At 44.3% G+C, this 17,118-nt stretch overlaps 1 protein-coding gene across 1 annotated transcript in view; it reads right to left on the bottom strand.

Annotated features, from left to right (window-relative positions):
• Positions 1 to 4,573: 4,573 nt before the first annotated feature.
• il16 (interleukin 16) overlaps positions 4,574 to 17,118 on the bottom strand; it is a gene marked incomplete at its 5' end in the record, with an annotated part of 35,731 nt that continues 23,186 nt past the window's right edge. The window contains 8 exons of the mRNA XM_079496380.1: positions 4,574 to 6,709; positions 7,026 to 7,151; positions 7,319 to 7,580; positions 8,663 to 8,764; positions 10,591 to 10,762; positions 11,874 to 12,049; positions 12,400 to 13,706; positions 14,983 to 15,112. Of these exons, the coding sequence (XP_079352506.1) occupies positions 6,543 to 6,709; positions 7,026 to 7,151; positions 7,319 to 7,580; positions 8,663 to 8,764; positions 10,591 to 10,762; positions 11,874 to 12,049; positions 12,400 to 13,706; positions 14,983 to 15,112 (2,442 nt within the window). The 3' untranslated portion in view covers positions 4,574 to 6,542. The remainder of the gene's footprint in view (positions 6,710 to 7,025; positions 7,152 to 7,318; positions 7,581 to 8,662; positions 8,765 to 10,590; positions 10,763 to 11,873; positions 12,050 to 12,399; positions 13,707 to 14,982; positions 15,113 to 17,118) is intronic.

The following is a 17,118-nucleotide window of genomic DNA, read 5'->3' as shown; positions in this document are numbered from 1 at the left end:
AGTTTTTTTTTTTTTTTTGACAAATACTCATATACTATACTACAATGGCATTATGATGAATTGAACATGGTGGGCCCTATTGTAAACAAGTGTAATACTTTATGGTGTCATCCACAGTTAACAGTTTTGCATTGAATTGTGGTTGAAATGTACTGTAATTCTCCAATCTGTTATTAAATTCATCAATCAATCAATTATCGTTCACAAAAGAGTTAATTGACAGAACATTGTTAACCTAGAAAAGGGAATCATGGCTTTATTTTATTGTTTAATAGAAGCAGCTCAGGTTTATTGTTTTAGTATTTATTGAAATGTGAACTGCTGTACTACAGCACACTACTAAAGGGATACATTATATTTAGTACTGCTATCCGTCTCTAGAACAAGACGTGTCTCAAACAGTATTTATGTATATGTTGCTTTTCATCTCTTCCACTTTAAGGCACACAATGACACTTTTGTAGAGAGATAATTTCATCCTGGACATTGTTGGGTGCGTGTTTTCATTTATTTTAATTGTTTTTATTATAATGATTTGGTGGTAGTGTAGCTGTGATGTGGTTGCAGGGATGGTATTTGCTCCCCCAACGTGGACCTGATTATTATTATTATTATTGGACCCAGTGTGCTCTTGTTGATCGGCTATTTTTGGCGAGGAGGTTTGGTGGGCAGTCTTGTCTAAGTGGTTAAACTGAAGTGACATTGATAAATTCCAAATATTATCAAAGTGCTTTGAGGCACCCCTGGACCCCACGGTACCCACTTTGAGAACCGCTGGCTTAGAGTTGACCTTTAAGGCACTACGGACCACTTTTCAACCTACCGGAGTATGAATCGGCCTGTTGTAGACGATAAGAGACCGTGGGAAAGTGGAGTAGGAATAGGCCTGTAGTAGACGATAACAGACCGTGGGAAGGTGGAGTAGGAATAGGCCTGTAGTAGACGATAAGAGACCGTGGGAAGGTGGAGTAGGAATAGGCCTGTAGTAGACGATAAGAGACCGTGGGAAGGTGGAGTAGGAATAGGCCTGTAGTAGACGATAAGAGACCGTGGGAAGGTGGAGTAGGAATAGGCCTGTAGTAGACGATAAGAGACCGTGGGAAGGTGGAGTAGGAATAGGCCTGTAGTAGACCATAAGAGACCGTGGGAAGGTGGAGTAGGAATAGGCCTGTAGTAGACCATAAGAGACCTTCTGGTGGAGTATGAATAGGCCTGTAGTAGACCATAAGAGACCTTCTGGTGGAGTAGGAATAGGCCTGTAGTAGACCATAAGAGACCTTCTGGTGGAGTAGGAGTAGTTTAAGGTTGTGTACTGGTGCTGTGTTCTTCCTACCCACCCCCCCCCTTTTGGTTCAATCCTTCACATGTACTGTAGTACGATGAACCATGTTTCAATTGAATTGATTATTCATTGTCTTTGTTTGTGTGGTTGCTACTCTAATGTTTCTTTTTGAAATGATATTTAACCCATTTCCCTGTATCCTAAAGGGTATAATCTTAAGGGGGAAAAAAATTCCAATTGCATACATACCTGTCTACAAGTTAAGTGTGCTTGCCTGCTTGCTTTTTACATTTCATTACTGTGTGTTGATCTAAGGCTTGTTTGTCATTTTGTTGTTTACTTAATGGAGTCTGAAATAAGTACTTGCTATGCTGTATTGTTTAAAAAAAAAAAAAAAGCAGTACGGTAGTTGCCAAAATAGAAAGAAAACAGAATATCCTGTAAGTGTATTTGAAGAATAAGTATTTCTGGACGTTTTAAAAATACGTAACCCCTTTTAAAGCAGTGGTCCAGGGACCACCAGTGGTCCTTCAGGGAGTTCCAGTTGGTCCCCAGCTAAATGATGGAGAGTTGGTGACCTTAGAGATCTTTAACTCATGAGTGTAAAATCAAGAGTTAAATCATTGTTAAACAATTACATAATTTACAAGAAGTCTACACAAGAATGTAGAGTATGTAGGAGAATTGTTATTTTTGATCGTTTGCCTGTTATCTCGTTGGTACCAACTTCATCAACACAGCATGGAATTGTGGACAAATTCTTAACATAACAAAATATTCTACGTTTTGGGTCTGAGAGGCTAAATCTCAATTGGTGGTTCCGTGGCTCAAATGCAGAATAAATAATGGACCTTGATATGAAAAGGGTTGAAAACCTCTGCCTTACAGGGAAAGCCATTGAGAACAGAGGGTGGCCTTATTTCAGATCTTATTTCATTGTGATATTTTGACAATTCTTGACAATGGCGCTTAAGACTGGCACCGCCAAGTGACTTTTGTATATAATATTGCACCTTTTTTTTCTTTTTTCTTTTCTTTTCAGTTTTGTTTCTAAACATTTAGTTGTGTTGAATATGAGGAAGCCAGCCAACTATTCCACATTAATCTGAATGATGTGCAATGGGTGTTCGTACTCACCGGACAAGAAGCGGCAGGCAATTCCAAGTGTCGAGAATGAATACATTTGGAGAAAAGGGGTTAAGAATTGGGCAAAAAAGAAAATTTCTCCAGAATCGCTTTCTTTGGTACTTTGTGCTTTGTTTCTGACACTTCCAGGTCGAGGTACTTTGGTAGCTATAATACCCATTTTACAGTTAATATCTGTGTTTTCTTGTATTTTGGCAGTTACCTCTACAGTCTCATCTGTATGGGTACATCCATTTGTTTAAGTTTAACTCAACGTGTGCAAACCTATTATGTTAAATAGCACTTGTCAAAAAAAGTTTGTTATGTAATGTTTGTAATTTTATTCTTCCGACCAAACAGAGCAAATAAATGCTGCTATATGACAGTGACCCAAATGTTTGTTTGAGCGAACATGAAATGGACTGCACTGTAACTGTGCCCGACACATTTTGTATTGATTGGCATCACTATTAAAATGATCAACGGTAAGAATCGATTGATTTGTCTCGTCTTTCCCCAGGTGATTGACAGCTTCAATGTTTCATGTCATCGGTGTGTCTCGTACGCCTAAACTAAATAAAAGCTATGATGACAATCTGTGACTAAATATATTGACAATTTTGGTAACAAATACCAAATAGACTCAAATGTTAGGGAGAGACTAATCAAAGTCCTACTAGTTGTCACACACGTGACATGACGTTACCGCAGTGAAATTTGTTCTCCGCATTTGACCTATCTGTTGGAGCGGTGAGCCGCAGCCGTGCCGCACTCGGGAATCATTTATAGTTGATCTACCCCCCCCTTCTCCCAATCCAACCCAACACAACCCAATCCTTGATGCTGAGTGCCAAGCAGGGAGGCACTGGGTCCCATTTTTACTGTCTATATGACCCGGCTGGGGATCGAACCACAACCTCCCAGTTCCAGGGTGGACACTGTAACCACAAGGCCACTTCTCCAAAGTTGTGGAGAAGAGATCCAGTAGAACAAGAAAAGTCATTTTTATTTTATGTTGGGTTTCGCTCCAACAATAGCAGATCTTCGACTTCAAGCTCACATGTCAAGCTTGTAGATCGGCTATTTTCAGCAGGCAACCAAGCGTAAATTCAGCTATTACGACGCCATCAAGGCACGACCAAAATAATTTGTGACCAGATTTGACAGAGCCATGCCAACTGAACAGCAAATATGTCAAGTTGAAGCTATGATTCCCTGCTTTCATATGACATGAGAAAATGAAAATTCAATGGCAGTCCCTCAGTCAAATTTGGCCACATTTGTCGCAGACAGAATTAACTGTAGATTTAGTTGACCAAAAACTAAACATTTTCAGATTACCAAAATACGACAAAAGCAAAATGAAACTTTATTCAAATGACTGAATAAACTAAATCAAATTTTGCTGTCAAAATTAACACTGTTGTATGTACAGTACACCTAAATCATACATGGGCAACTGGCGGCCCAGGGGCCACATGCTGCCCCCACCATCACTTAATGTGGCCCGACAGGTTAATATCCCAACATTGAGTATTCATTTCAGCTAATTATTAAATTGTTAGTCTTTTTTATGTCCAGCGTATTTTAATTTACTTCATAAAGTTATAACTAAATGCATTTGAAATGAAATTTAAAAAATATATACTTTTCAGGATTCCAATTAAAAAACATTGCAAAACATTATTCAGGATTTCAATTCAAATATAGCAAAATTTGCCTCAAAACGCGTCGCAGTGACCTTGTAGATTGGCAAATTTTGCTATGACAGTAATATGCAATGTGGCCCTCTGGAGTGAGTGTGGAAATATAGTGGCCCTCTCCATCGTCAAAGTTGCTCACCTCTGACCAAAATAGAACTCGGGTGCAATTCACCCTTTGTCAAGTTGCAGGACTTGCAAGGGAGACCTACTGATACATAGCCTGCAGTTCATAGCCAACTCAAGTACAATTTTGAGGTATTTGTACTTTACTTGAGTATTTCCAATTTCCAATACTTTTACTTCTACTCCACTACATCTCGGATCCAAATATTGTACTTTTACTCCACTACATTTATATTTGAAATCTTTAGTTACTATAGTTACTTTGTAGATTTTGATTATTATTACAAAACAAACATTAACCACTTCAGCCCTTCAGATCTACAAGCTCACAGTGTCGACACATCTGGAAATATGTGGCATATCTGGAAAGTATTATCACACGAAGACACGATAAATAAAGGCACACATTTGGATCGTTTTATATTACTTTTTTGTCATCTTTTAGAGCAGATGTATCTTATTTTTATATTTACATCAACAGTTTTATAAAATCATATTTAATCCTTCATAAAAAACATTTGCTTTGTGTGTTATACTCTGATGAAGAAATTCCAATCAAGTCTTTGGTGTAACTGATGGATGGCAAAAAATGGCAGGATTGAAATCAAAGCTACTGACAAACAAAATGAAAGTTCTGAACAGGGTTTGGTATTACTTGGAGGAAGAACATACTGTATGTACTCTCTAATATTTCCTAAACACATACCATTTGTCTGTTTATACCATGTGTAAACACATATAAACAGACAAATAAGGTCCATTCTCTTTCATTTTTGTGCAAATACGTACCAGTTCAAATGAATGGTGACTGCATACTTTTAAGACAGCTCTAATACACAGTAAACTCTTAACAGTACCTAGAGCAGGGCTTCCCGAAGTTGGTCCATGGGGATGCCGCAGAATACCTGGATAATACGGTATTTGGAATTAGGGTTGTCCCAATCCGATCACGTGATCGGAAATCGAGGCCAATCACGTCATTTTCAAATAATCGGAATCGGACCGGGAAAAAACAGATTATTTTGGTTTTTGGCGTCTGTATATTTGCTGTATATTGGAGGCTCTATGAACACAGAATAACTCGTCCTACTTCCAGGCCCCTTCCCTACTTCCTTCAACACAGGTGTTACCGATGATACTGATGAAGGCTCTGTTTCGTTTAGTGTACAGTGGTTCTCAAACCTTTTAATTTCAAGGACCCCCATAACCCTGAGAGTGTACATATGGAACCAACAAATGGACCTGTATGCTGGTCCATTTGGTTCCAAAAGTACACTTAGAGCAGTGTTCATTTTGTTGACTATAAGACTATTAAAGCAGAAATAACATGCATTACATTAATATCATATTGTCTATGTCCCTCAAAGTTATTTCTAATGGTTTGAGCCTCAATCACCACTCTGATATAACCAGTCCTTGTCATATCTTTCTGGACTTTGAAAGCAGTTTTAGCTGCAGTACCACAATGTCCTGATGTGGTGGGGGTGCTAATATGCAGATTATTTAATATTTGAGTCATTATAATACTAGATAAAATCGTCCTAAAGTCGGCTCTTCGGTGCTACTGAAAATTTCTGACGAGCCGAAATCATTTCGGCACTACAGCGCCGAAACAGCGCTAAAATAGGAGTATGAATTGGCCCTTACTCTGTTTGACCAGAATGGTATCATCGGTAACACCTGTGTGAAGTACAAAGAGTTATTGTGAGTGCATAGAGGATAGAGCCTGTTCCATACAAAAGGTAGACGGCTCTGAGGCGTCTGTATCTCGAGGGAATGGTAAACTTCTGTGACGCACGCAGAAGCTTGCCGAGCTTCCGCCTGCGTAACAGCAGGGAACGTTTGGTAGGCCAATCAGAGGCAATGTAAACGTTTGTCTTCTCATGCCAATAGAGTCCTGGAAAAGAGGCGCTGTGATTGGCCAGTAGTCACGTGAGTGGCAGCGTGCCTTCCGCACTTCCTCCTTCGCGTGCGATACACGTCGCTCCAATGAACTGCAGCGACCAATGAGGTCGCTTGAATGAACTGCAGCGGCCAATGAGCTCGCTCCAATGAACTGCAGCGGCCAATAAGGCATCTAGGTTTTTATATCTATGGCCTATTGGAGTACACCTTCGTGTAAGAAAACGCCTATAGAGCAGGTGTCTCTTCCTGGTTTTTAGCTGGTGGATGGAAATGACGCTTGTGCGCGCGGCTGCATGCACCACATGACACCTGACGCATGCACCTTTTGAATGGCTCTGATCCATTCAAAAGAGACGCCTGCTCTAGACACGTATAATGTGCCCACACCCTTCTCATGTGCTTTATCATTGCGTGTCGTCATCCCGTCTCCTGATCAGAGCGGTGATGGGTCCCTCGGGCAGGGCCTTGATGAAGTTCCAGGCCTCGAAGCGGGTCATCTCCTGGAGAACGGTGCTTTGGACCTGCAGCAACTCGTCTCCTGAGCGCAGGCCGCTCTGCTCTGCTGCACCACCTGACGCATGCACAACATGACACAGATGTTATCAGACCGCTCTGCTCTGCTGCACAACATGACACACATATTATCAGACCGCTCTGCTCTGCTGCACCACCTGACGCATGCACAACATGACACAGATGTTATCAGACCGCTCTGCTCTGCTGCACAACATGACACACATATTATCAGACCGCTCTGCCATGGCTGAGGGAAGTAGGGGTGCTGGGGGGGCTGTAGCAGACTGCTCTTAGCTGCTGCACCACCTGACACATGCAAAACATGACACTTCAGTAAAAGTATCAATACTGCAAAGTAGATATACAAGTACCTGCAAAGATCCTGTTGATGACCAGGGGTTTGTCTCCATGGATGGATCCTCTTCCTCCATCCAGAGTGAAGCCCACTCCTCCAGATCCTTTCTCCAACTCCACAGCCACAGGAGCAGGAAGCTCGTCTAGTGACACGCACGCGCACACACACACACACACACACACACACACATATATTTAAGATGTCGAGGACAATATGCATAAAATAACTGAATTGGGGGGTGGGGGCTGGGAATTGCCATCCCCTGATACCCCAAATGATGCCCCTGCAAGAGAGTGCACATTCACTCACTTGTCGGGCTGTCGTTGCCACGTTTGTCGTTGCTTCCTTCATGGACCTCCGGTCCTCCTCCGACTCCCCCATCCCCCTCCTCGGAGCGTCTCTTACAGACCACCACCACGGCCAGCTCCAAGCCCCGGGTGTCCCGCAGGGTGGCCGTGGCGTCGCTGTGGGTGACGTCATGCAGCGTGTGCCCGTTGATGGAGAGCACTTCGTCCCCTTTCTGGATGGTGCCCTCCTGGGCAGCCAGGCCATTGGAGAACACTCTATGGACCTGCATGCAGCAGGGATGGATGGATGGATGGATGTCAGTGTCAGTTTGAATTAGTGTTAGTCATAGTCTTTTGAATAAGATTTAATTTAGTTTTAGTTGTATTTTAGTCATCTGAAATGTTTTGGTGTTAGTCTAATTTTAGTTGACTAAATATCATAGGATTTACAGCAGCAGCAGCCACGGCAGAGTTTCCTCCTGCTGGTCCGTGCCGCGGGGCCGACAACAGCCGCGGCAGAGTACCGTGGCTCCCGACATGCGTTGCCACTTGCCGGTAAGACACATGCGTGGCTGGTTAAAACTCAGCCTTGGATCCCGACATACGTTGCCTGTTAAAAATTGTACCCGTGGCTTCCTTGTGAGGTTAGGGTTAGTTAACGGGCCGAGTGATTCATTTCCAATGAGACGTTTTTTTTCTGTACACGCGGAGAAGTCGAGGGTCGACAACGCAAGCGTATTCACGTCCTGTGAAATTGTTGTTTCGTGCCCACGCCCGCTGACTGATAAGACCTGGATTCTGTTGAGCTATTTTTGTTACGCTTGCATTGTCGCGCCCCTCATGAGCAGACATGGAGCAGACCTGTCGTTGATCCAGGCGAATATGTCTGCGTTAATTGATGCCCGTCTGAAAGTACCTTAATGCGGAAACACAACCCCGGCAATTGGCCGGAAAATGCACTCGCCCTCTCTCTGCTAGGTGGTGGTGACGCGCTGCCAGATAGACCAGGCACGCAGGCATAGAACCGCTTCCGTTCTACTTCCTATCACATGGCTGTTTGTTATGTTCACCAATGTGTGGTTGCGTGGATCGCTAAATGTGTATTCATAGGATGAGCGGGGCGAGCTACAGTAGGGAGCGTTTGACCATCCTATAACTCATATATCGCCAATTCGCCATACGCGAGCCATGATGTCACACGTTTCGCGGATTCACACGAGCTCGAGGCAGAGCGTTTTCAAAGATTTCCACTCTGGAAGGAGTTTTCACATTGTTATGTTTTCAACCCTCGATAACGCCGCTGCCGTTTATAAGCCATGTCCAGCCTCCTGTCTCCTGTCTCCTGGATTTGGGCGTTCCTACTCACGATGGGCTCCTTGTTCTGCTGGTCGGTCCCTCCGGCGATACTGAAGCCCAGACCCACTCCCTCTGCTTTGTGCAGAATCACAACATGGATGTCTTCTAGTTGCTGTGGAGAACAAGAGAAGAATAACAACATGGATGTTTTAAAGCATGAACGATTCAATATTTCAAATCATGTGCCTATAACAAGCAGCTTCTAGCTCCCTACATGTGTATACTACAGTATCGACATGTTTCTGTTTTAAACATGTGAAAATATGTGGTAGGAGTATTTCTTGCACACATCATGCACTCTGATCGTTTTCACAGAGCCGCTCTCAGTGTATGATGAATTAATACACAACAGATGCTGTGTGCACGTTACGGCTCCCAGATGCTCTGAGGTTCCAGTTGCATTCACTTCGCCTCTGAAATTTAATTGAATAATATTCGGACTGCTGGACAGCTGACAGTATAGGCTCTATTTACTCTTAAAAATAATTATATATACCGTATTTTTCCAAATAGTAGCGTTAATATGCAAAATCAATTTGGACCCCGGGCGTTTATAAGGAACCATGCCCTATTTGCAGTAGATCAAAAATACATATGCTCAGTTTTGTAATGAATTCATGTTCAACTATTTGAATAAAGGTTGTACACATCAGTGAAATTAACCGCTGGGAAAATCCCTAAATGAGAGAGCACACCACTGCTCAGTGCATATGAACTATAACTATCGCGTGGTGGTGCACACCGCTCCCTCTCTCCATATTAAATTAGCTCAGAGAGAGAGAGAGAGAGTGGTGATGGATTTCGAAATTAAACAATGATTCGGGTGGTTCATGCTTGCGTAATGTGGCGCGTCTTTCCAAAAAAAGAATTAGCCTACTCCATTAATACACTGCGCCATGGCTGTCGACAGCTTGTAGATCTGTTATTTTGGCCGCAGTTGAAACAGCAGCAAAATGAAGATAGCGCAAGGAGTTATATTAATCGAATTTTCCTAAATATGGGCTGTCACGGGTGATCAGATGATCTTAAGAAATATATAAAAAATATGGCTGATGTGGCTGAAGTGCTAGATGATGCTGAGATAAAAATATGAATTTAATTACGACGTTTTTATATTGACATCGCCTTTTACACGAGAACGGTGTTCATAGAAAATGGCAAAATAAAGTATGGTTTGCGGGGGTCTCGAGAACGGCATTTTCGGGGGTGAAAACCCAACAAAATTAAACCCCCTTCCAGAGGGTAAATAAAAAGCCTTGTTGTGAAAGGCGGCAGCAGCATTTATGTAGCCTAATCCTAATGTATAGTATAATGTATAATAATATAACCATCCCGTGGGACGGCCACAACTTCGTTGTAGTCTGGAAGTGTCATTCAAAATCCTGATAGGGTTGCGTGCTCTAAGTCTAGGTTTTTTTGTCTATATGTCGTGTTTCCCAAAAAAGGACATAGTGCCCGATTGGCTGCGAATTAGGCAGCAGACAGGCTTCTGTGTGCGGCCTAGAGGGCATGTGTGCATGTGCGGCGCAATAAGTCCGACACAAAACTCGTATGGGAAACCCGGCCAATACTTGTAAACAATGATGGACAGACATAATCAACATATGGCACCATTTGGTATAAAAGCTCATTAGGGCGGTGCAGAGAGAACACTGAAGGTGCTCATGTGGCCACAAGAGCTGTACGGAAAGCTTGCATTATCGCCTATTTGTGTTTGTTTTTAAATCCACCGTAGACATGTTTCATAACCCTAGTAAAGTTTTCAAATAAATGTAGTGGAGTAAAAGTACCATATTTGGTTGTGGAGTAGAAGTAAAAGTAGTGTAAATAGGGAATACTCCAGTAAAGTAAAAGTACCTCAGAATGATACTTGAGTACAGTACTTGAGTATGTACTTGGTTACTTTACATTGGATGTTGCTGACTCACTACACTGTACCTTGAGCGTCTCTGCATCCATGGTCTTGACTTCCTGGATCAGAGCATCTATTTCCTGTGAAGGGATGGCTGAGATGGCAGAGTGAACGCAGGCAGATGTAACCGTGGCCTCCTCCTCCCCCGCGACCCCCGCCTCTCCTCGCTCGATGGTACATTCCCTCAGTTTGGCCAAGCTGCAAACCGAACCATAAAGAGGAACTATCAGAAACATGCAAGGTTTTATATACTTTGTGTGGTGTTGTTGCTGCTGTTGTGCACCGAAAAGACCAGATCTATAAGCTCCACAAAAGACCAGATCTACAAGCTCCACAAAAGACCAGATCTACAAGCTCCACAAAAGACCAGATCTACAAGCTCCACAAAAGACCAGATCTACAAGCTCCACAAATGTGTCTGTGACTTGTGAGCTTGTAGAGCACGGCAAGGTATATCGAGCTCTTTGCACGTGTGTCACGTGACCTATACCGCATGTTGACTCAACACAATTTTTTTTGAGTGGTGCAACCAATCCTATAGACAGCTTTGTGTGTCCCTGGCTGGCTGTGTCCATGGCTGTGTCCCAGCACGAAAATAGCGTTTGGTTGTTTTTTACAACAAAGTGCACTGTTGCGCAGCCTAACACACACACACACACACACACACACACACACACACACACACACACACACACACACACACACACACACACACACTAACTGCATATACCGTATGATGATTTCCGGTGTGACAGTACAGTACAGTCACAGTACAGTACAGTGGGGACCCCCACACGGTCACTGTCATTTCTCAACCATTTCGGACACGGGCCGGCTCGCCAGAACTGGGCCGGCACCCTGGAGGCGTTCCTGTGGGTCTGGAACTTCCGGGGACCCCCACACGGATTTGCACCACTCACTTCACACAGGTGTGATTTGAACTGTCAGTTCTACAAAGGCTGGATATTTGTGCTGCTCTTTACCCTCTGTACAGTATGTTTGACAACAGAGACTAAATGACGGCTTGTTTGTGTCATTTGGTCGTAAAGAGGAAGTGAAACAACCTTTCGATCTCAACCCATTTCTTTACTAAGCTAAAAGAGAGATACTTCATACTGTACGACTATGTGCCTTACATAGAGAGAATAGTGTACATATATTTTATTTTATTATTTTATACAATATGCTGAGTTCCTCTACTGTATATCTAGGGTGTCCACACTCTGGGATAGTTTGACATGCTAACAAAGGCCTACAGACAATAACAGTAGACAACAACCTGACTCACTCTGTCTGTTGGAGTTTTTACCTGACAGAAAAGCCCATGTCGCTGCCGTCCGGCCCAGCAGGGTTCTGTGGCGGCTCGGACTCCTGCGTGTTGGACTCAAAGCCACTGGGATCTGTGGAGAAAGGATTACTGCGGACGGCAGGACTTCGGGGTGTCCCCGGCAGGTACTGCATGGAGCGCATCAGCGCATGGGACATCTGGAGGAAAATAACCAAGAGTTAAATCCCTGAAATACACCGGTCACGGTTATCTAATAGTCCAGGGTTTCTCAAAGTGACACCCTATAGGCCTAGGGTGCCGTGACGCAAGTCAAGGGGTGCCTCAGAACACTTCAGTTAAACCACTTCTCTATACTTAGTAAATTGGTTCCGAGTTAAACTGTATTTGGTGCGATCTTTTTCAGCCTACAGTACACCAAGTCTCTTCGCCAAAAATAGCAGATCTAGATCAGAGCTTGTAGATCGGCTATTTTTGGTGAATGTTCCCCCCAGAATAGTGGAATAGCCACTGCCGCCCCTTCAGTATGGATAACGAAGGCGTAACGTACCTGATTGCTGAAGGTGAGTATCTTTCCTAAACTCTCGCCCTCGAGGCCGCTCAGGGACGAGCCGTCTGGGGGCGGAGGAGAGGCGTTGGAGGGAAGGCTGTGCGTTCTCACGCTGGGCTGTTTCCCTTGGCTCCTGTCTCCATCGTCTTCTTCCAGAAGACTGCAGGACCTCTGTGGCATGTGACCACCAGGCAAGGGTACGTCAGGTTCACAGAGGGACACATCGAGTGTGTCCGTCTCCTGGTCCGCTCGTTGTGGAAGCCCTGGTTCCTGGCTGGGTGATGGCGACGGCGAGACATCGAGGTTGTCCTCGATGACCGGAACCGACCGCGGATGACTTGACGTCCCTGCGCTGGGTTCCGCATCGATCGTCTCGGAAGGTGGGTGAGCAGCGTCGTTGTCGAGGGGAGGAGGATCGGTGCAGGAGGAATTGGCCGCCGGCACCACAGAGATACTATCTTCGGGAGTAGGAGACGAGGCGTCGACGCGGAGAGGAGCCGAGACGGTCGCGCGATCCCTTTCCTCGGCACGGGGCGCGTCGATCTCTTTGGAAGGTTCATTTTGACTCATCGCCACGTGGTGCCGCTGCGGGCTGCTGCGATGGTCACCCCTGGTCCTCTCGATGATAGGGAGGGAGGTGGAGGGAGCCACGGGCCTCCTGCTGGTGGCGCTCTTCTCCGGACTGTCGGGAGCAGAGAAGGTCTCAAACGAGTGGATCTTCTGTTTGAACGAGACGTTGGCTGCGGACGACGAGGAGGAGGACCGTAGATTCACCCCGAAGATCCTGCTGAGTCCTCCTTCGCCATGAGGCTTCTGATCCACGGACCTGCCTCCTACTGCCACCTGCGGCTGCTGGGAGCGTTCGCTTCGAATGCTCCTCAGGCTTTGGCGGAACCACGCGGGCTTCGGCGCTACCACCGGCGGCGGCCCCTTCCTCGTGTCATCCTGGGGACCGTCGTCGGGCGTGGACGGGTCGGTCGACGTGGGACGGAGTTCTGTACCGTTGTATTCGACCATGGTCTCTTGGTCACTCATGATGACGGCGCTCCGGGTGTTGAGTTGACGATGATGTGGACTTAGATGAGGATGGGGTTCTGTGGTATTACAGTGAGGTTCTGGGTCTCCAGGTGAGCAGTCTGCAAGGCGTATGGTACAGTGAGGTTCTGGGTCTCCAAGGGAGTGGTCTGCTGCAAGGCGGACCACCCACGGGTCGTGCGGCTGCTGCTGTACAGGGTGCTGTTCCACGCGAGGTTGCCTCCTCAGAACTCCTCTCTTACCCTGGGAGAAGATCTGGAGCGCCGGATCGCCTGCGTGTGTCCACAGAGCACAGATAGAGCATGACTACAGGCCAAGAAGGACAGTTCATGAGGTACTACCATGCGTTGTTCTTGCTTATTGTAAGTCGCTCTGGATTATGAGCGTCTGCTAAATGCCTAAATTGTAAATTGTTCATGCTAGGTTATTATAAATGTATCACATTTTAGACTTGTGCATTATCGTCTACGGTAAAGTTCAATTCGGTCACGTTCTATCAGTGATCCTGAACTAACGCTAATGATCAAAACAACTGCTGCTTACACATAGGCTGAAAGTTCTAATAACTGAACTGAACATGCAAAAATAATTCAAATGGATCTTGGTGTATTGCAATGCTTATCATAAACTCAGCTTATTATTTAGAAAGAATGTTCAGATCAATATGGAATTACTGTAGGAATAGGTATCTTTTTTTTGTAAGGTTCCATTTGGTTCCATTTATACGTATTTGACAGTGCATGTGGATCAGGTTTAGGATAATAGCTTATCATGGCTGGCTTGTGATGGAAATGTTTTGTCAAAATTAAAATGTTGCGACAAACAAAATGAGTGGACAATAATATTACCAGAAATCCAAAGAGATAGCCCTGAACGACCATAACTCTGAGATTGTTCAAATGGAACCAAAATAGCGTCTATTGGTTCCATTTGAACCAAATCGACCATCACAGGTCAATTTGGATCCATTTGCACACTTTCAAAGTGCCACCTGGTGAACACCAGTTTTGGCCCTCGTTGCCACCGAAGCCCATTATAAATAAAAGAAAGAAAATGTAATTATATTATATATATATACATATATATACTTGACATTCAGTAATTGGGTCTCATGATGAAGATAAGGACCAAAATCACACTGTATTTATATCGGCCACATGACGTCATACGTCATCATTTAGTGCCCTAAACAAACATTAAAGTCCATAGACTTCGCTGGCAAACGATTTACATCATAAATGCTCTTTTAAACAAAACAAAAAAACATCCCATAGACTTGGCTGCCATGTGAGGTATTCTTCAAAAGCCATGCATGCATTGGAGGGTCTAGCGCCACTCAAAAAAGAAGAGAAAAAATTTGCCACGGACATATCGATGAGCCTTGATAATATAGCACATACATCCTTCTAAGTCTTGGGTCTGAGAGGCTAAATGTCATCAAATGGTGGGCCGTGTGGCTCAAATGCAGAATAAATAATGGACCTTGATGAGAAAAAGGTTGAAAACCACTGGTGTATAATATGTTAATTTAAAGCATATGTGTCTTACCTGTGTGCAGCCTGTCCTCTGTGCAGCAGGGTGACAGCGGATGACTCTCGGCAGTGTTCAACGACGTGACTGTGAGGAACTCTCCACTTCCCTGTGACAGTTCTTCTGTCACCCGCTCTCCTTCCTGTTCCTGTGAACAAACAGGAAGCACACTTGTCTCACAATAAACCACAGAGGAGGTGCAGTAAGACACCTACTCTGAGTCCTGCTTCCGCTCGGGCTCGCAATGTACAGTACATGCGTCAACACAAACCATCAAATTCAGTCTCTAAAAGCCAAGTCCAATGCAATAGGATATATACCATTTGTGCATGCAGACCAGGCATGCATGCATGCATGCACATTCACAAAACGCATGCATGCACGCACACGCACACATACACACACACAAACACACAACATTCACATTAAGCGTGGCGATAGAAACACCTCTCATAATGGCTGCGTCACTCTCCTATAAAGGCCATGGTTGGAGCGTGTACAGCAATGAACAATGAACAGTATACTGTACAGCAGGCCCATGACCCCCCAAAATAATCAACTGGGGAACCCCCCGAAATAATCATATTTCAACTGGGGACCCCCCAAAATATTCAACTGGGGAACCCCCCGAAATAATAATTTTTCAACTGGGGACCCACCAAAATAATCATATTTCAACTGGGGACCCCCCAAAATATTCAACCGGGGAACCCCCCAAAATATTCAACTGGGGAACCCCCCAAAATAATCATATTTCAACTGGGGACCCCCCAAAATATTCAACTGGGGAACCCCCCAAAATATTCAACTGGGGACCCCCCCAAAATAATCATATTTCAACTGGGAACCCCCCCAAAATATTCAACTGGGGACCCCCCAAAATATTCAACTGGGGAACCCCCCAAAATAATCATATTTCAACTGGGGAACCCCCAAAATAATCATATTTCAACTGGGGACCCCCCAAAATAATCATATTTCAACTGGGGACCCCCCAAAATATTCAACTGGGGTACCCCCCAAACTAATCATATTTCAACCCCAAAAAAAAATCATATTTCAACTGGGGACCCCCACCCCAAAATAATCATATTTCAACTGGGCACCCCCGCACCCTGATAATAACTTGGAATGTAGGAGTGAGGCATATTACATTTAGTTTGATACAGATATAAAGGTTCCGCAGCTCTACAATCTCGGCTATTTAAAAAAAATCCCCCTTCTTATATTATTTGACAATTTGGCCAATGTTTGACCAGTTTTTATAGCATAGTTTGTTGATTACGTCTTTCCTTAAATTGTCAATTCACCGCCATCCCCCCAAATCACGTGTGGACCCCCCTGGGGGTCCCGAGCCACAGGTTGAGAACCTGTGCTGTAAAAGACATGCTGTTGAACCCTCCAGTAAATAAATGCTCCGTGAAGATCTATAAGTCCTAACTCATTTTGATTTAAGTTTGATCACACAGAAACATGCATTTTCAAACATGCCGACATTTAACCAGGCCAATGCAAGGCAGAGAGGACATGAAGGAAAGCTTCACTTTTCACATACATTTCTAAAGAGTAATCTCATGATCTTTGTCAAGGCTCTGTACACGCCGCTGAACAACTGGAGAGGCACGTGAAGGAAAGAGCAAGTGGGTTAGTTGTCTGAAGGCATATGGTGAGTACGGGCGGGGGCCTATAGAGCGTCGCAGTCCCGCCCCCTACCAGGGCCCAGGAAATGATTCTCCATTCATGTTCTTCATAGACTTTTCAAATAGTATTTATTTAAAAACCTTTAAGCCTCGAACAAAGCCAACTCTTGTCGTGACAAATCATGACCACAAACACCATTTTTGGGGCCAAAAAAAGAATTAGAAAGAAGAAAAAAACGGCAGGTTACAACACTTTTTTGTTGTTTTTCTTCTTTGTAATTATTTGTTTGGTCCAAAATATTGTGTTTATTGTCATTATTTGTCACGACTCGAGTTGGCTTTGTCCGCGGCGTAACCGTCTTTAAATAAATACTTTTTGAAATGTCTATGGGAAAAATGCATTGGGTATCATTTCCTGGGACTGGCGTCGTCATGACAGGGACTGCGACGCTCTATAGAGCGTCGCAGTCCCGCCTCCTACCCGGGACCAGGAAATGAAATCCAATGCATTATT

This window comes from Electrona antarctica (genome assembly GCF_951216825.1).
Source record: "Electrona antarctica genome assembly, chromosome: 3".
NCBI lineage: Eukaryota > Metazoa > Chordata > Actinopteri > Myctophiformes > Myctophidae > Electrona > Electrona antarctica.
The sequence above is the reverse complement of the archived record's forward strand: the minus strand, read 5'-3'. Positions and strand labels throughout refer to the sequence as shown.